Source organism: Bombus vosnesenskii, unplaced genomic scaffold (assembly GCF_011952255.1).
Source record: "Bombus vosnesenskii isolate JDL3184/JDL3185 unplaced genomic scaffold, Bvos_JDL3184-5_v1.1 scf7180000013368, whole genome shotgun sequence".
In the NCBI taxonomy this organism is placed as follows: domain Eukaryota; kingdom Metazoa; phylum Arthropoda; class Insecta; order Hymenoptera; family Apidae; genus Bombus; species Bombus vosnesenskii.
The window spans coordinates 251,039-277,302 of NW_022883001.1; the positions used below are offsets into that span (position 1 = coordinate 251,039).

Genomic DNA, 26,264 nt, shown 5'->3' on the forward strand with positions numbered 1-26,264 from the left:
CAACATATATACAGTTATTTATTTTATCTTGTCAATGATTCCTTTTCTTTACTGGAATATTTTAAGTGCTGAAAAATTCTTTTCACATCGAATCTCACCAAACATCGAGATATTTAGTTATTAACTTACCGCATTTGATTTTGGTTTCGAAGCAGCGACGTATGCCAGGTATTGAATTACTTTTTTCGTGTTCTCAGTTTTACCAGCGCCGGATTCACCGGTGCATAGAATGGACTGGTCTTCGCGATCTATAAACAAAAATACGTACAAAAGATCTGGTATTTCGAAGTAATAATACACAAATACGCCTTACCTTCAAATTCAATAACAAAGCATAATCAATTACATACATTTTATTTTACGAGTTGGCCAGTAAAAACATTTAAAAGATCATAAAATAATATAGAATTACCGATTAATTACAAACAATTAAATAGAAGACTAAATGAAATATCAAACAACCAGATGTCTCGATAACGCTTAATGACCAAATAAATTAATGGATGACTGGTCAAATAAGAAAACTAATTACCTTGAAGCATAGAACGATATGCAGTGTCCGTAATAGCAAAAACATGAGGTGGGACCTCGTGTCTCTTGATACCCTTATACCTCTCCATTATCTTTTCCGTGTAAATTGGCAGCCTCTTGTATGGATTTACCACCACGCAGAATAGTCCTGAGTATGTCTGCAATCATACCAACGAATCGATGAGTGGCCTGGCTACGAATCACAGAAAACGAATTTCAATCACGTTGATTTCTACCTCGAATATCTTGAAAATCGAATAGCACCGTTCCAACAATATATTTCACAGACAAAAGTTACAGACAGCAGCATGAGTGCAATTTGTAACTGAATAATTGATTTTTGTTCTTTTTTTTACAGCCTAAAGGAATTTATAAAATTTAAAATAATATATTTATAATTCCAATGAAAACTTTTTAACGTTTTCTACGAGAGTTATATTTTTGTAGTACGTATTTGTATTACGTACGTAAAAAACTAGGCTATTGAGTGAACTATATCGATAGAAACGAAGCTGGACAAAAATTTAATCGGTTAAATTTGTAAATAAAAGCTACCAATGAGTAATACTTTCTGCTGTGTAATTCGCGTAAGAAATTTCTTTATACATCACATTTAACGCGATGGTTTAAGGTAAAAGTGATTTGGTGCGTTGGTGAATTATAAAATGAAACTGCAGTTATACTGTTCCTCCCTCAGCCAGACATTTCTGTATAATTCCAAGCGAGTAGCATTTCTCTTGCATTTTTCACGTAACGAGTTCAAGGTTAACAAGCAGGCACATATAAATTATTACTTAGAGAATATACTATAAAAAAGAATATTTCTTTTTTTCTCTTTCAAGTTTTTAACGTGATCTAAAATATACAATGAAAATTAAGAGCTTCAGTACTTTTTCTGTGCGTCGTTTATCGTGAGAATATTCTCCCTGCGCGAAAATATTTCTCACGCCTTTTAAACAGCAGTGTTTAGTCGTTATTTATACAAAAAATGGACAAAATCGCTATTGTGATTTTTTGTTTAACGTATCAGACGAAAGAAACTGACGATCGAGGAATCGACGAAACGTAAAAATAAAATAGCGCGAGGGGAAGAAACCAGTTGCAACTAGTTTAACGAGAATAGTATCGCGTTAAAGTTTATTTGGAATTCGATTATCAATTAACGAGAAAATCACACGCAATGAGCTAATCAATAGATTCCACTGGCGTTAATAATTCACGTAACAAACGTAATATATAAATCGCAGTTATACCGCAGGCTAACGTATAATCAATATCAGAAGAATTCCACTAATCCAATGATATCGACGTCTCAGTCTAATTTTCATCAAATATTAGCTCTTTTGTTTCAACAACTGCTTAAGCGTTCAATTACAATGCATGTAATTCATGCGCCAGACACTTATAGAACTTACGTAGCGTACAAACTTGAAGCGATTTGCTACGCACGTGTTGTACTTTAACCATCAATAACCCCATAAATTGATAAACGGCTATACTATGTAAGCAGATAAACGAACGGAAGATCGATTTACATATATTTTGTTGAAAAATCTGAGCAGGCTAGTGTAGCGGAAAATGTGACTCGTATTTGTTGTTATTTCTATATTCAGAGATAAGATCACAATAGTTATTATTTTATTCCTTGGATAAATCTACCACTCCGTTCTGAGCCAAAAAATCCTTTATTGCACATTCTTACATGGACTAGGGATAAAAACAAAAGACCATCTTAAACCTATCGATTAAATCTATTGATTGTAACTAGAACTATCTTCTAGTTACTATTTCTTGTAACTAACGCATCTGCATGCGAATGGCGAGCACGAACTCACGTTGTCGTTTTCAACAGTATTCGATAAAGGGCTGAATTATAAGCCACATTTTGCAGTACGTTCATGTATTTGGTAATAGTTTCCTTTTGATAAATAATTTACAAGTTAAACGGAACGAGAAGCTGAAGGTATGCGTCACCATTCGGGAAAGATGAGCAAGCGGGTCGGTTTACACTTTCCACAAGTTCATACCGATGTGTAATCATGAAAAAATGTCAAGTAGGAAAGAATCTTGGAGATTTTTGTAGCCAGACTTAAAATTGTAACTTTCTATATGTTGCCGGTTCATTTTTCCATTACTGTCGTATAATAGAGCTACATAGAGCGTAAGAAATATATTCGAATGAAGTCTATGTTAACGAAAATGTTGCAACAACTCATTTTACGATATAATAGTACCGGTAGTTGTTCGATAAGAGGTTAAATAACTTTGCTCTGTTTTAGTATCGTTGATAAGAGGATGGCGGTGGATTTGCGGTACATTCACTGAAATAATGAGACGATGACCTAATAATCGATACAAACAATCGTATTGTTATGTAATATGAGTCAGACAAAAAATCATATAATAAAAATCGCAGGCTTGAAAGATTTTCGAGAAAAGAAATTAAGAAGTTTGAGCTAAGAACATATACATTGTCAATACATTGTATTAAAATAAATTTTTAATTTAAATTCTACAGATTTCCAATTTAAATTTTTCTATTGAAGAAGGAAGAAAAAAATGATTCCAAATGTTTAAAATCATAATAAAGAAAGGCATATCCTTTTTTTAAATATTTTATGATATTTAAATATATAATATATCTGTATTATAAAAACCTAGACTTTGTCTCATCATTATTTATTCATTAAATGTTGAAAGTAAAACGTTCATCGGACATTAATGAATTAATAGCAAGAGCAATGTTAATAATAACATCCACTTCGTTAGAACGTTAGCAATCCTTAATTCTGTTCAACAAATGTAAAGCTTTTCGCGCATAAAACATTGTACATTAAAATTTATTATCCTCTTCTTTATTGTTGAAATTGTATCGTCATAAATTCACTACTTTCTGGTCTTCACATTTTTTATAACAATTTCGCAGTCTACAAGTTGCAACTTCATATTTATATTGTTCGTTAAGGTCAATTGCAGAAAAACATTTACAGTCTTCCCTTTTTTTCAAAACAGATGAATCTAAACTAAAGAAAGATGAACAAAGTCTCAATGCAAAGTAAGGATCCACGGCTATTTTGTTCCCTTTTTTTTTTAAACAGAACTCTCTCCTCGAAGGTCTCCAAAACCGGTCTTTGAGAGTGTCGTGTCGTCGACCTGCCTAACATTCCTGGTTATCGCTCACTAACAACCACTGACTCTAACTCCCTCTAAAGGAAAATTGCATGTCTTTCTTGACTTGGTGACGTAGGATAAAGCTAACATCAGTTTTCATATCAATTCAGAAGAAATGAATCATTCACATTGATCTTCTTTGAAGCAGCACAAGGTGATCACGCTGTTTCACTTTGTCTTTCGTTTAATAGCTGACTTTTTTACTTTTCTCGTTTTTAATAAAAAAAATTTGCCAAAAAAGAAAATAAAGAACAAGAAACCAAACAAATATGAAGACTGAAAAAATCACGATAATTGCACGACTAATAAAAAGGGAATGTTCTTTGTTATGCTCTTTCATGCGCGGTATATATATTATTTAATTATAATTATTACGATATTTATAAACGAACATGTTTATAAAAATACAAAAGGCATATATCATGGAAATAATTCTGCATTCATTTTGTTGATGCATATAAGAAAACATAATAGTGCTGTGTTTTCATATAATTAATAGTCATCAAGCTCTCAAGTTGTTGACTATTAAAATTGGTTGCGCGTGCAGAAATCTGTAGTAATTGAAGCATATTAAAGTGCGCCGTTTTCTGCACAATTTATCACGAGTTTTAGACACACGCATCAAGATCACGACACGATGCTATTATACGCGTATACAGATTGTCACGAGAAAAAGAAACGTATTTATTATATTTTCGCTGTTACGTGTCACTTTTACTATCAGAATCATCGACGAACATATCATGTACTTTCTATTTCCTAAAGCTTCGCAGAACTGTAACGCACAATAAGCATTTATGCTTATAATTATAATGACGCATAATAACAATACATAATATGTTTCATACCCAGTCGTACGAAAATCGGGTATTAAAATCAGACTCGTACATATTTCAAAACAATATTTCCAACCATTCTTCGCTTTAAACCCGTTAGAGTTCAGAATAGAAGAAAGAATTGGAGTTAAAGTTCAGATAAAAATAAAAATAAAAAAAAAGAAAATAGAAGAAACGATACTGTTCACGTGAAATAAAATAAAAATCAATTTAATGTTACATTATACGAACTTCCATTATACAAAGTTGTCTGTATGAAAATAAAGTATCCCGGTTTTCAATACGCTCCGAATTAGTAGACACGTAGGCATTTTTTTGGTATGACTTTCCGATTTATATTCGAGTAGAAGAGAGTGAAAAAGAAGAGGGAAACAGACGAAAATCAGAGAGAGGGAAAGAAAGATATAAAGGAGCGCGGTCATAAAAAAGAAGAAGGAGAAAGAGCAGGAGGAAGAGAAGGAGAAGGAGAAGGAGAAGGAGAAAGAGGAGGAGGAGGAGGAGGAGGAGGAGGAGAAGGAAGAGAGGAGGACAAGGGTATATGACGAAGCGACATGTTTAATCAATCCCGGAATCTGTACGGTTTCATCAGAGTTCGGTTTCTTTCCTAAGAAGACCGAAACTGCGTCTTGACTATAAAAGGCACGAAATCTTCAGCGAAACTGGCTCTTTCTCTTTTCCTCTTTAACTCGTCACTGGTATATTACATCGGGACGTTTACGGTACCGCGAGGAAGCAGGTTAAGGACACTCGTCCTTATAAGGACTCCTCCCTGATCGTTCTCTTTCTCTTTTCTCCTTTCCTAAATTCGATAGAGAAGAAACGCCAATACTTCATATATAAATTTCCTTTCTCGCTCGGTCCTATGTTAATAGCTTTTATCACGGTATACTTCAATTTACTATCCTTTTATGGCAATTGCATGAAAATATAATCAAAGCACATATAAACAGGATCGAATGTTCCAACAGCGAACGAATGTTTGCAATAGCACTAACAAGTATTTAAGAACCAGACGAAATTACGGCTCAGTTTGGTATATGGATTCATTCGAATTCTTATAATATACCATAGATGTTGATAACAGATTTTATTTATTGCGCAAGGAATAGAATTTCTTGTTTTAGTAGCAGTACGACGATTACGATCGATTGTGAGCTGAAAGATTTTGATGATTTTCGGAACGTTGCACGGAATGTAATATACCGCGGATTGAAAGAAGAAAAATCAGCACGTACGAGGCACATGCATGACGTCATTCTCTCGTGTCCTAGAATGCTTGCCATACGTAAGCAGATATTTCTATATCGTAAGGCCCAATAAAAACCGCAATTCTTTTAATTAATATCGACCGATAAAAGCCAGCACGATCTTCAGTTACGATTCCGTTGAACTGTTTATCGAATTATTAACGAAGAGAAAATTTGAGCGAAAATGCCTACAATTTTCATACGTTTACGTCTATGTCATCTATGGGGAAACAATTTTTGAAATTTACTTGCCGAATTTTTATTGAAATATAAAACGCAAAATGTTTCTTGTCTTTTGCTTCATTTTTTTGTTCTAATTATTCGAAAATTTCCTATTTGTCAATACTGCGAATGACAAGTAATTAATGTTACATCTTAGCAAGCGAAAACATTCGTAACATAAAATTAAAAGATCATATTATCCATTAATTTGTATGAATCGGTCCACATTTTTCTTGTTTTGATTTTACAACTTGGTTTCACAAAATTTTGAACGCAACCTTCAAAGTATGCTAAAAATTACGGTGAGTCAATGTGCCACACGTACGTGGAAATGAGGTATGGCTGTTATCAGCTTCAGATAAGAGTCAAGAATGAACTACAGTTGTGCTATCTATTAACATTGGAGTTCCAGCCTTCTTTGAAGTTTCGAGATCCTATAGCTCTCTCTGTGTCGATTAAATTATTGTTTTCCAATTTTATTGAGTTTATTCTTTATTTCTATATAATACCAAAATGAATAAAACCACGTATAGGGATTATTTTTTCTTCCATATTAATAATTTGATAATGACAGTAAATAAAGAAATATTATTTACACTGGTTCAATAAACGTTAATCATATATGGATAAAATTCAATGTAAAATAAAACGATTATTCTTCTAATTTTTTATGTATTAGAATATCGTCCATTTTATATTATAAATGATATAATGTACGAAACGACGGTATGTTTTACCATAAAACGATAATAAGTTATTAAATAAATAAATGTATCTTTAATTATACTGTTTATAATTTCTTCTGATTTACTTTCATAAAAGATTTTATTGTGATAAATATTCTCACACAAATACTTTTCACTCTCTTGAAAAGCAAATTATGCAATCATTTATACAGCGGAATATTTATAAAATATTTCAATTTAGATATACATCAATTACGAATAAAGAAATAATGTTTAAAGATTTTCGACAGAGATAATTATCAGCTCAATACCATTTTTTAATTATTCTGTTTTTATATCATGTGTTCCTTTACAATTAAGTTTTTCTAAAATAGTAATGTTAATTCATATATGTTTATTATTTTGAGTAGGAAATTTGAGAGAAAAGTAAATGCAACGGTTCAATGAGAGTAATCTCAGAAATAGAATACTTTTGTTTATTGTTAGAAACGTACGAGAAAAAGCTTGATCACAACACTGTGAGATAATCAAATTCAGCGAGAGCCTTGGGTTAGGTCAGTGTTACGTTTACAAATCCTTTTGATTTATTTTGGATGTTTAGCTCGTAATACAACAACAAAAAAACAAAACAATCGAATGTAACATTAAAATTTAATAATAACAATTGCTCGCGTTAACTTTCAATCAAAATGAATGTTTGGATTGATTTACTTTCTGTATTCTTCCGGTTCATGCAAGAAATTTGTTAACTGATTTGTACTAACTAAATTAGATAGCAAAAACATAATTAAAAGAAGCTTTAGCCATTTATAGCTTATAAATATTTGTTAAAGATATTTTTCGAATTCGAAAGACAAAAATATTGTAAAAAAATAAATATTTGGTATAAAGAAATTAAATTTTGATATTTTGATAATTATGTAATTAATATTTGTATAACTGTTTATGGTAGTATTAGTATACATATAATGGCATTACATGATTTATATTAAAATAATCACAATTTTTAGTATAGACTGCATATTATTAATTCAGTATACTGTTTCCAGGTAATATTTCATTATAGTTCAATGCATACAATCTATATTATATACTAAATATTTGCATATATATAAGAATATTATAATATTTAAACAAAAGGAAGACTAGAATTACTTTAGACATAAAGTACTATATATCCAACTGTATAAATGACATAAAAAGTTTGGGCCACACCTTAAAATTAATTACACAATTAATATTAAAAAACCCCAATTTATGCATATGAAAATACATAAATTAATATGATTGTTATTTATATCAGATAATGCTAAATGTATATGACTGTTGCACAGGCCATAGTCTTACAAATTTCTGTCCAATAATCCATACACAAATTTGTGTGTGTGTTTGTGAAATATATTAATATTTATAATTTATTTATATACTTATATACAACAAAATGAAAATTATGCATTCTTATTATTTGCCTTAGCTGTACATTCCAGTTCAATCTTTTTAAATCAAAGCAGAAAAATCTTACAAAAATCACTTCTAGTTTAAATTTAAAAGTATTATGCTAACTTTATACTTTGTATGCATGTATATGTGTGTACATATATATATATATATATGCTCAGTTCTTTGTTTACAATATAATTTTCCATCTAAGTGATAAAGAAAAAATACTTTTTTAATTTAAATAAAATCTACTGAATAGTATCAAGATAATGATAACTTAATTTTGATATCTGATACAATTAATTTTTCTTTTTTCCCATTGATATTAATCTAATGAACAAGTAGATTGATAAGATATTTATAAAAAGAAATATAAAAATTAATTAATATCAGAAGCAAATCATAAAGAATTAATTATGAGCATATTTGCATTTGGAAAGAATGTTACTTACCATACAATTCAGAATAATTATACTTTTTATATTATTGTTATAAACAACAAATATATATTTATAAATTAAATAAATAATTTGTAAACAAATAAAGATTGCATAATGATAAAATAAAATTTTACTAAAAGCGTTTATACGCTGACAGACTGCATGCAAAAAAATAAATATAGCATTTATAGTAACTCTACAATTAGTACACAGTAGTTTAATAGTAAAAAATTAATGTTATCAATAATTATAGAATTGGTTTCTTTGTAATTGATCTTAATTTCTGCTCCATTTGAAATAAAAGGATGAGAAAGAAAACTTTATCACTAAGGCTTATCATCAATCTTTTATGATCTATTTGTTATATCCCCCTCAAGAAAACTAATCAAAAAATGAATCATTGGCTTTTATTTGACAGTATTAGTAATGGAAAAAGATAAAATCTATCAAACTCACGTAAATGAGGCCGGAGTAGTATCTGTCTTTGAGGTTATGCAGTACCGAAGCTTCATTTAGGCACGTTAATTCAGCCATGTCTTCAACTTTATCAAATTTCGGTGGATTCATCTTCTGAATATCATCTTTCGCGACAAGGACCCGTTTTCCAGTTTCGGCAATCTCCACTTCGACCTCATCACCCCGTTCACCCTTTATCCCGGCTGCAACGAAACCCTGAGTTTCGTGAGGCACCCAAACCAGCTTTTTCTGCGTCCATTCCGCCTGAGTTGCAGGATCATTGAAATTATTCCTGTCAACGGAAAGGAACCGCAATTCGGGATCCGAATGATCCACCCTCGAGTCGACGTCCGCCATTTTTGTTTTCGAGATCACTAGCTCCTCGAGCCGGCTTCAGGGACGAGCGATTCCAAGGACGATCCTCGACAGACTGACCTCTTCGTAACAAGGACACACATGTAACTATTCAACACTCGTTTTCCCGTACTTTTCGAGTGTCTATTGTCTAGTGGTGGTTAAGACAATCTGAAGTTGGAGAGTTTTGGACGATTCGTAGTTCGTTCTCCTTCGAGGCACCGTGTTCTTCTACCACCTTTAACGCTCTTCGAGATTGTTTTCTTTCTCGCTCCTCGCGGCCATCTTCTTTTCTCCTTACCATAAAATGATGGTGGGGTTCTGTTTTCAAGGTAGACTGCGTAGTAGCGCTCATGTCGCTATATGACGCGTCTCAATAGAAAATTGATTGGTTAGCAGGTAAATATATTAATGCAGCAACCAATCAGAAATATTTCGTATACCATGAAAAAGAGTATTGGTTTAGACCATAGGTGAGGTATCCTTATTTCATTCTTTTCTATGTCCTGATTTTAAATATACACCTGACGATTCTTAACCGACAACTCATAGTAGCGCAATTGAAATGAAATATAAATATATCGATGATACACAATTTAATTATTCCCAAAATGTTTTTATAGAAATTTCACTATTCGTTTGTTATGTAAATTATATTTTTATTTCCTAAGTTTACAACATAAAGACGTCTAATTATATCATATAATATATTAATTTACAGTGTTTTCCAAATTAAATGATATTTTACTTTTTATGTAAGATCCGTATTTAATATAAAAATAATAATGGTGAAATAATACATTGTTTTTTACATATAAAATTTCTATTCGAAAGTTACAATAAAACAATGTAATATTTTAATAGAATCAGTTGATAATTGATTTAATTGTTAGGGATTCTCTATTATACGTATTTAGTATAAAGGAATCTTGTTCATTTAAAATTATGTAGATATATTTTTGATGACATTTTTTATATACGCCTATATATATATGTACGTAAAATGTAAATTTATTAAAATTCTTTGAAAAATTATTTACTTTCCATGAAATTTAGACCGTAATTAGATATTTTTCAAAGATATATGATTTACATATATTTTTAATATTTAATAGCAAAAATAATTTAAAGAGATGACGATTTTTAAGATTGAATTTCTTTTCTTTATAGTCTTCTTTAATATATTAACAGTAAATATTCTTTTTATTTCTACTTTATAAAGTGACTTATGAAGAAATATATTAAATTAATAAATTATGTAACTAACTTTATTTATTGCAATAGATAGACTTCTTGCATGTTTTGTTTATAAATTATATACATATATACACAAATAATTTGTATAAATTTAAAGAAACTATAAACAAATAAACAAAATTTGTTTATTAAACACAGGTATATAATACTTTTTCAATTTAAAAGTTCCTATAATTTATCTAACGAGACAAGGGAATAAACGTAAACAAAATGAGATTACTACGGCTGCAACTATTGGTCAGACTGATGACTCTCGATTGTCACTAGTTGGCGACCAATAGTTGCAACCGTAGGAATTACATTTTGTTTATAGTTGCTGCCTTGTCTGGTCGGAGCAACTGTAGAATATTCCTTATTAATTTTTTTTTGTATGTTAATAGGAATACAAAAGAAGGCACGATCGGAATGGGATCGCACGATAAAATATCGCCTGTGTGCGTTCAGGGTAACGTTATCGGTAATAGTCAAATATAAATGAATTCATGAAGTCATAAAAATAAACATATTTAATTTTATGTTTTACATAATGCAATATGTAATCTTGTGATAAATATTCTTTAACTTTTCTAGCAGGAAGGTAAAGTGCCAAAAGTGTAATAAAGTATTCTACGCAGAAACATTGTGTAATAGAACGTGAAACGTGCACGATCAAATTTTTGGCTAGTATAAAACGATATTAATAATATCAACGATAGATGTAATACGTTAAAGTAAGGATATCATAGTGGTTTTTATTGTTCTGTATTTTTTGTTGTAAATTTAATTTTCTTTCATATCTAATTTTCAATTTGCAATTAAATTGTGTTAACTTATAAAATTTCTTCAATATAATAATTTACACAGCAATATATATCTATTTGAAAAAGTATATAATTTTATAGTTGAAACATGTATTATGATAAAGGTTATTCATATGCAACTTATGACAAAGATAAGGTAAGAATAAGTATGTATATAAAATTGAATCAAACTTTAGGGGATCAAAAATTATTGATTTCTTTTATATGCAATCCTATAGTTTTTGATGCATAGAATCTACTGAAATGTAGATTTAAAATTATGGAATAAAGTGGTCCAAAAGCTAGGAATCTATAAAACTAAGTATTTTAGGCTATCTTAAACGTTACTTTGATGCTATATTGAGCTATATATCTGTTTTCTCCAATGAGTGAAATCTATTGAGGCACTGAGTGAACGTGGTTGAGTTAAATCATATGTGTTTGGCTACACGTATTTTGAATATGTTTGGTTTTTTGCTCTGACATGACTCAAGGCAAGCGCATAATAGTTTTTAAATGTGTCCAAAGTATTCACTTTTTCTTTTTGTATTGTTACGTTTCATCTGGTTTAATTTCTTTTTCCTGCCATTTTGAAATTTTTCTTGTTTTATTTTTTATTACTCTTTATTCCATATAGAATAGTCAATCACACCATGGAATTTATAGGTAAGTGAGGTTGATTATGATTTGCGATAGTATCTATTTTCTAACTATTGCGGCCAGTTACGTTAATACAAAATAATTCTTCGCGAATTTAATTACAACAAATACCCTAAAAAGTTTTTAGTTATAATTTTTGATCTAGTGGATTCTGCAATTTAAGACTTGCATTTTCAGATTCCATGCATTGAGAACTATAAGATTACAGACAAAGAGGTCAATAATTTTTGGTTTCCTAAAGAACAACCTACGATTCTTTCAATTTTCTGTTTGATAAAATATAATAATCAAATCTTTTCCAGGTAGTAGTTGTTGATCTTCGGAGTGATACTTTAACAAAACCAACCCAAAAGATGAGAGAAGCACTATCCAGTGCTGAAGTTGGTGATGATGCTTTTCAGGAAGATCCAACAGTGAAAGGTATGAAAATGTTGTTCTGAAATATTATGTTTAGTATTAACACATACACATACATATATATGATTTTTTATTTATAAATTAAATATTTTAATTGCTTTGTAAAGTAACTGTAAGATAATACATTAAATAACCAAGAAAGTTTATGCCATTTTAATTAATAGAGATAAACCTAAAAGTGGCATAAACTTTTTTGCCTACATGATATAATTATTAATATCAACAATATAATTGTTACATACAATATTATTAACAGTAAATAGGTTTTGTAAAGAAGTTTTTGGTTTTCAGTATTACAAGAAACAGCTGCCAAAATGGTTGGAATGGAAGATGCATTATTTGTATGCTCTGGAACTATGGCAAATTTAATTGCAAGTAGGTATAGCAGATTATATGCACATTAAGTTGTACTTTTATTCAAAGTAGTACAAGTTTTATTAATTTCATTACTTAGCTTAAAAGGATATTAATTCATAAACAATACTGTTAATTCAAATTGTTATGTCTTTAATGTAGATTTAAACTTTATTAATAAATAAGAAACATTGAGTGGTATCTAATTGTACTTTCTTAAGTATCTAACATAAAGAAGATTTTATATTTAATTTTATCAATCAATTTTAATTTAATGATTATTTTATATTTAATATTTTTCCATTTATATTTTATTTCAATTTTATATTTAATGATTATTTGTAAAAATATAAATATTTCCAACTCTTTAAATGATAGGTATATCATTGAATATGGAGCTATAGATCATGGATGCATATAATATGCATGTAAACACTGGGAATGTTTGAAATTTTATTTGATTTTTATATAGTAATATAGTATTATAAAAAGCTAAAATTATAATTTAAGTATAAACTTTAGATATAATTTATACCTTACAAATATAAGGAATAGAAATTTATGTTCTACATGCTGTGTTAGAATCTACAATGTTTAGCAATTAAAGAATTCCCTATATTGCAACATAAATATTCTCTTTAATAACAGTAGCTAACAAATTAATTTTGGTAAATATATATCACATACATACACATTGCATGTATATTATAATCATGTTGATAGTAATAATTGTCTACTATATTTTTTACTATTTTCTATGCAAATTAATATTTAGATTATATACTCATCTCAGTCTCTGTGTTGTATCTATTATTTCCTCCACTTAATTAACAGTCTAATTAAACTTTAATCTAATTGTAATTTCTCCAAGAATGTTTTTATCTTTAATTGCAATGAATACTTTTGTTTTCATACAAGATGCTTTATTTATATCTTATAAAGGTGTTGGTATGTAGCTATATTGGTAGAATGAAAAAAAGAGAAAAGGGCTAGGATTGTATATTATACTTTTTCTTTTCAAAAAAAGCATTATATTTTACACTACTTTTAAGCTACGTATGATATATTTCCAAGACTATTCAAATAATCTTTCTATTTTCATATTGATATATAAAAATCATCACTTTTTGTTTTACAACATGGTGTTAGTATCAGTTATATAATTCATGACAATTACATATATAATAAACATATTATAATAAAGATAATAAATGAACAATAAGTAAAGATTTCTTTTATTTTATTAGAGATTTTATCAGAAATATTGTAATTAGATACATATGTAATTTTTTATTCCAAACGTATATTTTTTAATTATGAATCTTAATTAGAATTAATTAGAAGATTACTACAACTTTTTAAATTGTAATATGCAGAAGTTAATTACAAATAATTGTTACAAGTATTTGAAAAACTCTAATAATGAGATATCATTGTAATACTTGATCTCACAACAGTTCTTAGGGAAAGATTTATATTTCAGAAGATAAATGGAGAAACTTTACTCTTAAACTATTTATCATCTATTCCTGAAACTAGATATAATTAATGTTTTTCAATCAATACTACTGTGCAGTTCTATCAAAATGTTAAAACTATACTTTGAGAGTTCTTCTTAGGAAAACAGTTTTTACCTTATGACCAAATTCGTTCTCAATATTTTGTTGTTAAATATTTGATTAATATATATAATCGAGTTTAAGAGAAATTGGAATCTTTATCCTTTTATTCATGTTAATTTTTCATAGAATATAAGTGCAATATTTATAATACAAATAGAACTACAAACATAATAGAAATACAAAAAGATACATAATAAATATAATAGTTAATTTAGAAAAAATATATGAGGCAATATAAATAGGTTTGATGAGTACTCACGTATTGATCAACCCATAAATTATACTAGATAGCATATATTTTCATAAAGTATAAGATGATATGAGAAACCCGATAAGCTTCGAGTAAAGCATTCAAGGCAATGAAGCATGAATCAACAGCCGTTTGTAGTGACTCAGAAATGCAATTTTTTCATAGTAAAACATAGTCAAAGCAGATAGTGTGAACAAAAAAGGCACGATACGCAATTACGTGCTATTGAATTAATACTAAACATTGTTGATTCGAAGATTAAGTTCGTTGAGGACGAGACAGTTATGCCAATTGCAATATTTTCAATATTTTTTTTGCATGTCATCTAATAATCTAATGTTTCGAACTTTTCGAAAAATTCAAGTCGTTCAGACCAATTTTAAAGCGATTATTCTATTTTAAGGCTTGTTCGAATATTGTTACATGAGCCACTGTAAGTCTAATTGTTCTTAATCGGTGATCAAGATGGTGTGATATATACAGGCTGAATATACAGGGTGATTCGATTTACATGATTGTCACTATTTTCAGCGATAAATGTTTGGATAGATGTTGAATGGTTTCGAAGGGTACATATTCTGATACTATTAGATTTTTTGTAGATGGACGCATTAAGGACCTATAAAGAACAACTTTGATTTTTTAACACGTTGATTGCCATGCGTGTTTTCAAAGAAATCTCCGCCAGGCCACGCGTACAGCAGTACCAAGCGTTCTCTGCTAGGTGCTCCCATCGATATTTTAGTAATGCGAATCGCTCAAGTGTTGGTCTCAAGAATGATCTTTCGTTTCATTTGTTCGCAATATTAAAACCACTAGCTGTTGTTGAATATAATGAAGGAAAGTGTGGTATAGATTGTTCCGACCAAATGGTTTCTTATGCCACCACAATTAGAAAAGGAAAATCAAATGGTACAGAAAACTTGGCATTTAATGCTTTCTGGGAATTTCTGTTGTAAACGCTTTGACGGTTTACAAAATTGCAACAAGAAAACATATAAATATTAGAATATTTAGACAATTGTTAGTTGCAAAATTATTAGGGTTGTCTGAAAATACAAAAAATCCTTGTCTTTGACGGAGTCAGCATAATATCGTTCGGAAAAATGATTCTGGAAGAAGCATTTGACGCGCATGCAAACTATGTTATGCAAATAAAAGACGTCGAATGGACCGAACAAAGACACAAAAGAATTTGAAGAAAACAACTTTGCTGACACCCGAATACGGGTGTCGTGGCAGAGTCAACGTATTAAATGGTATTATGCATTTTTTTAATGCACTAATATATGCAGCTTGTCATTTCCTATACGAAAGTATTAGCCTATTTGTATCGAAAAGTTATTAGTTTACCAGATATTTTAACCTCAGGTTGTTAAATTTAATGCGTGTGTATATCGCTTACATTGCTTTATCAGAAGAATATTTAAAACGGACAAAAATGTTGCTTGAGACTTTTGCATATGCTTGAGAATGTATAAAATAGTGATCAACACAATTAAATGCTATTTTGTAAATTAGTGGTAAAATTTTTTGGTTATTTGATGGTATGCAAATACTACTTAAGAAGCAATTAGGACATCATCAACATGGACAAAAAATATAGCTTCTGTATGTAAGAATTATCAGTTAAAATCTTAAATCGTTCCATGATTCTTATAATTACATCAAGATTATAGTCTAATTATTACTACTAATTTGAAAAATATCTTAACTGTGATTTTATCAAATTTAGTGTATGAAAGATAGGAAGCACATAAATAAAAAGTATTGCCTTGCATTTTTCCCTATAAGGTTCAAAATCATAGAAACATACTTTTAACAAAAATATGCTTTTAAAATTACTGATTACAATTTTTTGCAATTTAATAATTATAAATAAATTTTCAATCTCAAACTCCACCTTTTGTGTGAAACATCTTTCATAATAAAAGTCAGAAAAAACTTTAACATATTCTCAAAAAGAATGCTGTTAATATATAGGTTTTTATATGCGATGTATTTAGAAATTAATGCTGTATGTAATGAATCATACATGAGTTTCTGCAGTTAAGGTGAAAGATCAGTTGTTTTATTTGAACAGTTTTATTTGAATATAATATATTTTTTTTATTTTGGCTTCAAAGCCAAGAAAGGAGTTGGTTTATAATACTTTTTGCAATGTTACAAATATCTCGTCCATTCATTCTTTCCTTCTTCTACAAATTATTTCTTATTATTGTCTTACCGTTATTTGTTCCATTTCTTTATGTTTCCACATCTAATCTGCGCTATTAACTTTAGCCTTTCGCTCCTAACTTCTTTATTCAGGTACTCCGGTATCACTAACATCCTAAATATATTTGTATTTTTTGTTAGTACAGTAAAACCTTGGTAATCCTAATCTTAAGGGAAGAATTTAAATCTTCTATGAAGATTTCCACTTACCAAAATTTTGATAGAAGCATATTGCCTTTTGCAATGAAGAAGAGAATGACATTGGTGATTTTCCCTGCTCTCTTGCCTCCTTTTAAAAAAGTATGCATTTTTGCGCTTGAGTTTGATAAAATTTTAGTTTTTGTTACTAAAAAAGAAAAACTTCTATGATGTAGTATGCATCCATGAGGAGCGTAAGAGGATATAACTTCATAATTTTTAAATGTCTTGGTTTTAACTTTGTTTGGTAAAATGATTCTTCAGGAAGACCAGTGTCTTAATAACGTCTTAATACTCAATCGGCTGCAAATTTTTGTAATAGTGTTTCCTAAAACAGAAAAACTCTTTTGCAAGATATTGATGTTGGTCTATATAGTCAATAAAGCATTGCATAAAATATCCATATTGTTACTTCTCTTTCCTTCCTTTCCTTCAACACTTTAAAACTCTTTGTCTATATCGAATCTTCTGCATTTGATTTGTTTTAATTCATTTTAACTTTTGATGCTGTTTTGTAAGTTTTCATATTCTTTTATTTCATCTGTTTTTATTTCACTCTCTGATTCTGAATCACAATTAACAATTTGATCTTCATTTCTTTCTTTCTCAATGAACAATCTTTTAAATAGCTGTTTTGCACAATTTTTCACTACATGTTTGGATGAATAACTCAAAATTCATTTGTATGGAGATATAATCACCAATGTAAAAATACAAAGAATGATAAAATGTTTTTATTTCTCCGTTTCTCAATTTCACTTTTTACTACTTCTAATAAATTTAGTGGCAGTTTAGTATTTATGTATTTTAATTTATTGAAAACATAGAATTGTTCCTTCTGTAGTCATTAAATTAGCACTTTCTTTACTTAGTTCCTGAACTGTTAACACTGTTGGCTCTAGAACAATTAATATATGATTCTACATACAATATAATTACAGTTAATATAATAAGAACAGTAATGTAATTTTTGGCAAAACATTGCAAACGAAGATCGATTAATTTTTTATTTATGCAATCAATTAATTTTGAAAATCTATTTATAGTTGATGCAAATGTATTCCAACGAGTTCTTACATTTAAAATTAGTCTTAAATTTTTTTCTTCCTTTTTGTCTTACCATTTTTAACATGTTTTGAAATGTTTAACGGCCGCTGTCCCGTATACATGACTTCGCTGTGTCATCTGTTGTTGGTCGCTGTTACCTTTTCGTGACCCCAGGTTTTTTATCCTTTTAGTTTGTTTAATCGATACTTACACCTTAGACAAATGATTCCTATATTCGAAAGTGTTCTATTGAAGTGAAATGATTTCTAAATGCACTGAGAAGCGGCAGTTTGCGAGTCTAATGTTCTAGTAATAACGAATAGTCAGAAAATGATTATAATATCTGTAACTGTATGGATCAATCAGAACATAAATAAATAAACTCATATATGCATAAGTGCACAAAATAAATTAGGGCAACACGGCAAAAATTCAATAATGATGATGCATTCAATGCAATTTTCTTAAAAAGTGTCATAATTATACTAATAAATATAATAATAATAATGATATACTAAGCGAAAAATGCCGACGATTGGCAATAAGATCTACGCGAAACGTGTGGTTGAAGTATTAACAGGATTTCAGGTCGAACTGATAAATTTAAAAAAAATTTGGTTAATTTTCGCATTGCGTTTAATGCAGGTTTTATATAGCAAAGTAATGCATAATTATCAGAATTTTCTTTGTCTATTAGATTTTCGACTTTATTGTTTAGGACAAGAATTGTTAAGGCGTTCTAATTTTGGAAGAATTTACATATAAGAACTATATCGGGGTTTTTGCCTCAGTTCTTTTGTTTTCGGTTTTTTTCTTGCGTTTGTTTTTCTAATATACTGGTGGTAGCCAACGGCTTCGTTCGGCAATTTTCGGCTTTGTTGACTCCGGTGTTATCGCCCAATCGGCAAACTTCGCACGGCCATTGTTCTTCTACGGGGCGTCTCTCTATCATAGCGAACAACGGCGGCTGCTAATTGTTTACGCTTCTATGTCCGCCGTTAACCTTCTGTACATTAGCCGTTCAAACGGTTTTGACCTCTGTGTTCAAAACAATCACAGATGCACGCAGTATAAATCGACGAGCCGCGTTCGGCTGCGTCATTGTTAAATTACTCAGCCTTTCGGCAAATTACTCGGTTTTCGCAAATTTACTTAAGAAGATTTAAGTGCGTGTTCGCCTTCATTCTTTTGTATTCTATAATACCTTAACTTTGAACCGTAAGTCTTGCTTGATTCACCATTATTTCTAATTTCATGGTTTTGTTGATATTTCCCGGTAACGAGCACGATTTTTTCTCGTTTATAATATTTTCTGGTGTAAAAAATCGGCACTCGCTGAAGTTACCGGAATACATAGAAACTAGAAGCTTTCTGGCTAATTGCGAAAATTTTGAAAGTTATTACTTCGTCACGATTGCTACCAATTTACGTGGTCAAGATTATGTCCAATTCCTGATTTATCTCCAACTCGGTAAGTGATGTATCTTCAGTATTCTGTGTTGAGTGTTGAGTAACAAAATCTAAAGCTGTTTCTCTTAAATTTGTTTCATTTTGCGAAGAAACCGCTGTATCATGTAGCATCTTATTTACTTCTTACCGTATTTCATATCGACATACAGTTACTCATATTACTATACTATCTTTATAATTATTTCTATCTTTAAAATTATAGGTATCTAAAATTATAGGTATTAAAAATTTATAATTATTGCTGCCTGTAAGAGGAAATTTAGATATTATACACTAGACTACTATATAAAGCGAATTCCTATTTGCTATGTGCTAAATAGCAATATACAGGATTTAGGAATTAAATTTGCTTTATCTCAACATTAGATTGTTTTCTTCATCATCACCAGCTACTTATGTGTTTTCTTAAGTACATACCGGTTATCTTGTTGGTGGCGTGGTTGCTATTAATATTGTATTTGATAAAAAGGATGAGTGAAAGTTGGCTTACCAATGATCACGTTACGAAAAATTAAGATATTAATATTTTATCGCATGCCCGTTTTGTTTAACGACCTGAAATAACAATTTGGGCATATTAAAAATAATTTTTTGTAGATATTCTGAAGAACTAGTTGCCCATTCTTCTTTTAGTCTCGTTCGCAATTCAAATTTTGAATTTATTGGAAATTCTCTAGCTTCTCCTCTGGTCTAATGGAACCCATAGATTCTCTATGGGATTCAAGTCCGGAGATTACAGAGGTGGATGTAAAACTTTAGGACAATTGTATAACAAATATTCCTGTACTATTCTCGCTTTATGTTTTATATCGTTGTCCTCATAAAATTTGAAAGTACTTTGTATTCTCATATTGTTTGTACTTTTTAGCAGATTGTTTTTTAGAAGGTCTAAATATTTATTCTTATCTAATATATGTTGGATAAACACCAGTTCAGCCACACCGGCGTTCGAAATCCGCCCCATATTCTTCTTGCTACACGACAATTTAAGCTATTGCATCTGATTATTCCGCGTGCTGTTTCAGCACTGACTCTTTTTCCTAATTCCATGACAAATTTCTGAGACCAATTGTGTTTCGCTACAATGCGAATTTTATTTAACTCTCCATATTATTCTTCTTACCACCTCTGCATAAAAAATTCGATTTGTTTCTTTCTGTTTCTTAACTTCAGCACGGTCTTCTTCTTTATATCTCTTACCTCTTTGTGATGGCTCTAATTGTGCAATTTCATAATAACTTTTACTTTTTTCTCTATGAAAAATAACAAGTTGTCTATTATTAAAACTGCTATTCTGTACTTTTCGTAGCGTATCAGATTTTGAATATTAGCACTGAAATATAGCTCTGTATTGAGATAGAGTTATATTGTAGCAGTTTGTATATAAAACAAATCTATTTTGCACTTTACCTTTTTCTGAGGACTACTAGATTACACAACATACAATACAAACATTAATGTAACATGAAAATGTGACAATTTTTATTGTTTAAAAAGTAATATATAATTAAATGTTATTGTTAGATTGGAATAGTTTATATATTTTTAATCTACAATAGTTTATTCTTTCGTAAAATAAACAACATAATATTTGAATCATTCCCGCTTACACACGGCAATAATTACAAAAATAATATGGTGTCCATTATTAATGTGTGTAACTGTATAAAATCTAAAGCTGCTTCTCTTAAATTTGTTTTATTTTGCGAAGAAGTCGCTGTATCATGTAGCATCTTATTTACTTTCTCTCGTATTTCATATCGACATATTTCTATTTTAAAGTCGAAGTTCTTACAGTGAGACATAAATACAGTATTTTTTGCATAATCGATAGAAAATCGAGGTTGTAAAAATCGATTATCGTGTATGATTGCATGTAATAAATACGGTTCGCCATTTTGGTGGACTCAGAAAAATACAGCGCGAGTAAAAGAGAAAAATGTTCGGGAATGGGCTTGATGAAAAGAAACATGTCGGCTAAGCAATGTTTCCAACAACGGAACTTGTTTATTTCCAAGTTTTATTGAATAAAACTTTGACCAATGTAATTATGAAGCTTTTCTGATTAAAACAAGACCAAACACAATGTAATTAAAGAGCATATTTTCTTATTTAATGATATAAACTTACTTACATAATGACATAGTAGCAATAATTAAAGAATTAGAAATTTAAAGATTGTTATCATTTTGAAAAAATCTAATATATACATTGGTAAAAGTACGGTTTCAAGGAAATAAAAAATAAAGAAATATCATTATTGTTTCACGAATAATCAATATTTTCATGTTAATGTTACGAACATGTTAGCTTTTGTGTTACAAAATATGCGAATTAACCCGAGTACTCAATTTAATTATCCGATTAATTTTATTTACTATTATCTACTATTTACTATTATTTAGTAAATTAATTTAAAACTCGGATAAATAACTTACTTGTCGGATAGTCGAGTATATGAGTATTCGGGTTGGAGAACTTACGTATAACGTAATTTTTTCCTGGAAGCATCTGAATATCCTAAAATGTATGGAAAATACGAGAAGAAAACTGTCAAAGCACAGTTTATTATAAGTAAGTAGTCATCTATGAATTGAAAAGCTATAGCTGTTCATTCTCATAGCAGAAATGATAATTATAATTTTAACACTTAATATGTATTAATTTGATCTTTAATTTCATTTTAGTTTTTAAAATACAGCAAAAGTAAATTTTCAGTTATTCAGAAAATTTAAATTTTCAGTTATTGTTATTTACATATATACAGGTTTTCACTCATAAGAAAATCACTGAAATCAACCATCACACTTCATTATTTTTAGCAGATTTTGCCAAATGAATTAATTTCTTAGAAATAATAAAGTGTGTAGCCGATGAATGTGTGAATTTTCCTTTTGTCAAAGGAACTCCATTCATCGACGGATTTTGTAACTGATCTTTTATTTTAGTTTTATTTATTTTTATTGCTGGATGCTGGTGGCTGCTGATAAATGAGGTAGGCATAATAAAGCTTTAACTAATTTTTTTTACATTGGCAAATATTTGTTTTTGTTTTATATTTTTCATTTTAAAAACGTTACTGCAAAAAGCCACGAGTTCTTGATCATTCTCTAATGTTTCTGTGGCTTTGAATATTTATTCGCATTGTCCTTCAAACTTTCTTCCAAAGTTTTCAAATATTTCATCTTATTCAAAACCCCATCGATTGATACGAGATTTCCAACGTTATTCGCCTGCCATGTAATCCGATGCCATCGTTGATCTACCACCATATTTTACCGTGGCACATAGATTCTTTGAATTTAATTCTGTATTTCATTCCTCTATACAGATTTACGAACGTAGCTTTCAAAAATGTCAAATTTATTTTCATACAACAACAGATACTGTGGAGAAAAATACCATACTCCAGTGAGTATTATCTTTGTTAGTAGATTCATTAGCATATTCTAAATGTAATATTTTATTCTTCTTACTGTTATGCCGCGGCTTCTCAGCAGAGGTAGTTTGAAAAATGTGAAGATTCTTCGTAAGAAATTTACGACATTTCTTAGAGACAGAGTCCCTTCTGGTCAAAGTGGTTCAGAATTTCGAAGACAAATGTTAAGAACTTGGGTTTTCGGATGTGTATTCTTAACAAACTTGGTACGGATGAATGAACGAACGAATTATCGCATTTACGAACTAACGAACTCCTGGCGACCTCACTAGTGGTAACTTTATATCAACGTTCGCTATCTGTTTTTGGGACAACAGCTGGTAACAGAGTTGGTGTTTTGCTAGCCTTGCGAAACGCTACTAACTCCAGTGCTTTGGAACTAGGTTAAAAATGTGCCGATACTGTGGTATAAGGTGTTTCCAGGTTAGCGATTCTTTCCAGCATTACATAACATTATTAATAAACGGTCTTTTTCTCACAAGTCGTACATTTAAATCGCGTTTTCTTAATAATCTCCGATACAATTCTGTATGTACTTCTTTATCGTACTTCTCGTATTATTATTATTATTATTCTGTATTATTCTCGTACCTCTGAATTTCGCAAATTATTCATATATATCATCCAGGACGACCTTCTTCCCTAGAATATAATAAATTGTAGAAATGTTCCTCTCTAGGAGCTTTGCAGTTTCGCTTGTAGATTTTCTTTCCTCGTACCACTATACTAATAATTTTCTTTCTGTTTTATTCGCTTCCAATTTCTTCTAAAATTTCATTATATGGGCACTCGATCTTGGGGAAACTACAGCGTGAATTCTACGCAGTATTTCTTGCAGACTAGCTGTCTGTAAACTAGCCAACCTTTGTTTACGTTCTCTGACCCACCGAAACGAAATTATTATGAAGATCCTATACAGATTTTCAACACTTTTGCGATTGATGTTCTGCTACTAATTGCAATAAATCATTCTATTTTAGATGTGCGTTTCCCAATTTGAATGAAACTTATACATAGATTATCCTCACATTTATACCCATGCATTATACATACGGAAATTTCAAAATATTTATTATCCTTGTTGGATTCCAGGATCGTATGGATCGAAGAATTGGACGGTTTTGATACGATTTCACGTGTATCTAAAATATACGCGTACACGTGTAATTAATATATCCGCGTTTTAATCCATGTACTTCTCAATACACGGGTACACGTGTATTAAAATACAGGAACGCACGGATCATATCTATACATGTAGTTGTACATGTACTAAGGTTCACGAATACACATATCGAAATGTATAGTTTCACGTGTATTAATACGTACTTTATGTTCTATTTTATAATTAAATATCAAAATATTTAGATATGTAAATTGTTTATGAGATTTCATTTTTTGGTTTGCAGGTGAAAATAAGAAACATTATGGTTTTGGTTAATAAAGTTTAATTTATTAATTTTCTGCTTCGAGATAAGGAAGCTAAAATATTATCATTTTGTGCAAGTAAATGGTTTATTTTTTTTGTTACAATATTTTCAGCACATGAAAATATTCGCAAGTTCGGAAATTACTGGGTATTTGTTTGCGCTAGTCTTCCATCATTCAACTTAATTTAATTAAGTCAAAGCGTTACTGTGGCTCGGTCATATATGTTTCTTTTTGAATATAAACGTTATTCTTATCGCTGATTTCGTCATATAAAAATTCAAGAGCAGATTTTTCGTGCGTCTTCCTTACATTTACTGTGTATATTGCGTTTATTATATTCGAGTTTTGGAGAAAACGTTTGACTTCTGTACGAATTATTTCTTTTACTGTTCACTCAAGTTTGAAACGTCTCGTAATATCCGAAATTATAGCTTCTTTAAATGTATGTGTTCGCTGTTATCGACTGTCGGACACCTTGAGATTTTAAGACAGTGCATAATAGACCTCAGTAGTAAATATGTATCTATTGTTTTTCTTAACATGTTGACGCCGGTGCGACCCATCGGCAGGTCACACGTGTCTGTCTATATTATTTTATCTCAACATTATAAGCAGACATACAATAGTAAAAACATAACAATTCAATATTATAAACTTAACATAACTACATAACTTCCTTTCTTCATACAATTTTTTAAAACAAGTTAGGCGGAGTACCGGCTGGCTCTTACAACGATTACAATATATTTTTTGATTCCTTTCACGGTATACTCTCTACCTTTTATTCTACAAATGCGTTTACAACTTTCTTTACACCGCCGTTTCGTTTTGCTCGCAGGCCCTTGGTATGACTGCAGAAAATGTGATCGTTTTTTTGGCAGTACTTCATTGTCACTTGGCATTTTTTCTTTGTGGGGATTCACTATATTTAAAAGGTGATAAATAATTTCTCCGAAATTTAAAAATTTGTATACTTTTAGTATCCCATTTTCTATGTGCCATTGCCACGCATTTATGAGGCAAGTCCCACATATTAATTCTATTACAATTTTTTTATACCATTTTATGGTTCTGCGCAAACAACTATAATAGGATGACGTTTGATCGGACAGATCAACCCCCCCTTTTTAGCATTATTATAAAAAAACAGTGTCTGGCTTTAATTTACTATTTTTCCCATGAACAATAACACACCTATGATTTTTGGAACTAGCTAGCATACATACTGGCTTTTTGTCAGTCCATTTTGCGTAATCTAACGCTATTTTCGTTGTTCATGTTCCTTACGCGCGCCGTTGTTCTCCGACGGACATGCATGACTATTGTTTTTTCCTGTACGGAATTGAAAAATTTTTTGATTCGCGCAATGAACGTTTTTTATAGAAAAATGTACACAAAATTACGTGCGATGGTCAGAATTCACGTCACATCTCTACTTTTTAAGAAAATTCGGAAAGAGTACAGAATTAGGGCCAAAGCTGGTCCCGTCAGCTTTACTTAACATTTATAGATATATGCAAATTGATATTGACAAACTATTGTATATTAATGTATTAGTTGAAGTCCACGGAATTCAATGAACCCAACAGGAATCATATAACTTTCTTAAATGTCGTATAAATTGAGGTCAAGGTTGAAAAATTGCAGTCGTGTCGACAGGTTAATGTGACCCAGCGCGGCCCCACGAAGCAGACAGTGAATTCATCAATGTGTCAACAGGATTAGAATGCCCCGTTCTCA

General features: G+C 30.1%; 2 protein-coding genes across 18 annotated transcripts in view; one reads left to right on the top strand and one right to left on the bottom strand.

The window, feature by feature from the left end:
* LOC117237295 (myosin heavy chain, non-muscle) overlaps positions 1 to 9,684 on the bottom strand; it is a 28,480-nt gene extending 18,796 nt beyond the window's left edge. For 7 of the 11 annotated variants that reach the window (XR_004493984.1, XM_033501090.1, XM_033501088.1 and 4 more), the window contains exons 1-3: positions 9,030 to 9,684; positions 533 to 689; positions 130 to 248 (exon numbers count right to left, since the gene is read on the bottom strand). Coding sequence is in view for 10 of the 11 variants with exons in the window: in XM_033501090.1 (XP_033356981.1) it covers positions 130 to 248; positions 533 to 689; positions 9,030 to 9,386 (633 nt within the window). In the remaining variant the exon portion in view is untranslated. Of the gene's footprint in view, positions 1 to 129; positions 249 to 532; positions 690 to 767; positions 863 to 9,029 lie in introns of those variants that run through there. The other 4 variants (XM_033501089.1, XM_033501087.1, XM_033501086.1 and 1 more) reach the window with 2 other exon arrangements.
* Positions 9,685 to 10,932: 1,248 nt separating this feature from the next.
* LOC117237278 (L-allo-threonine aldolase) overlaps positions 10,933 to 26,264 on the top strand; it is a 51,619-nt gene continuing 36,287 nt past the window's right edge. The window contains exons 1-5 of one of the 7 annotated variants that reach the window (XM_033501058.1): positions 10,934 to 11,097; positions 11,211 to 11,350; positions 11,522 to 11,576; positions 12,382 to 12,499; positions 12,788 to 12,871. In XM_033501058.1, coding sequence (XP_033356949.1) covers positions 11,529 to 11,576; positions 12,382 to 12,499; positions 12,788 to 12,871 — 250 coding nt within the window. In that variant the 5' untranslated portion in view covers positions 10,934 to 11,097; positions 11,211 to 11,350; positions 11,522 to 11,528. Of the gene's footprint in view, positions 11,098 to 11,210; positions 11,577 to 12,270; positions 12,296 to 12,381; positions 12,500 to 12,787; positions 12,872 to 19,423; positions 19,656 to 26,264 lie in introns of those variants that run through there. The other 6 variants (XM_033501060.1, XM_033501055.1, XM_033501057.1 and 3 more) reach the window with 6 other exon arrangements.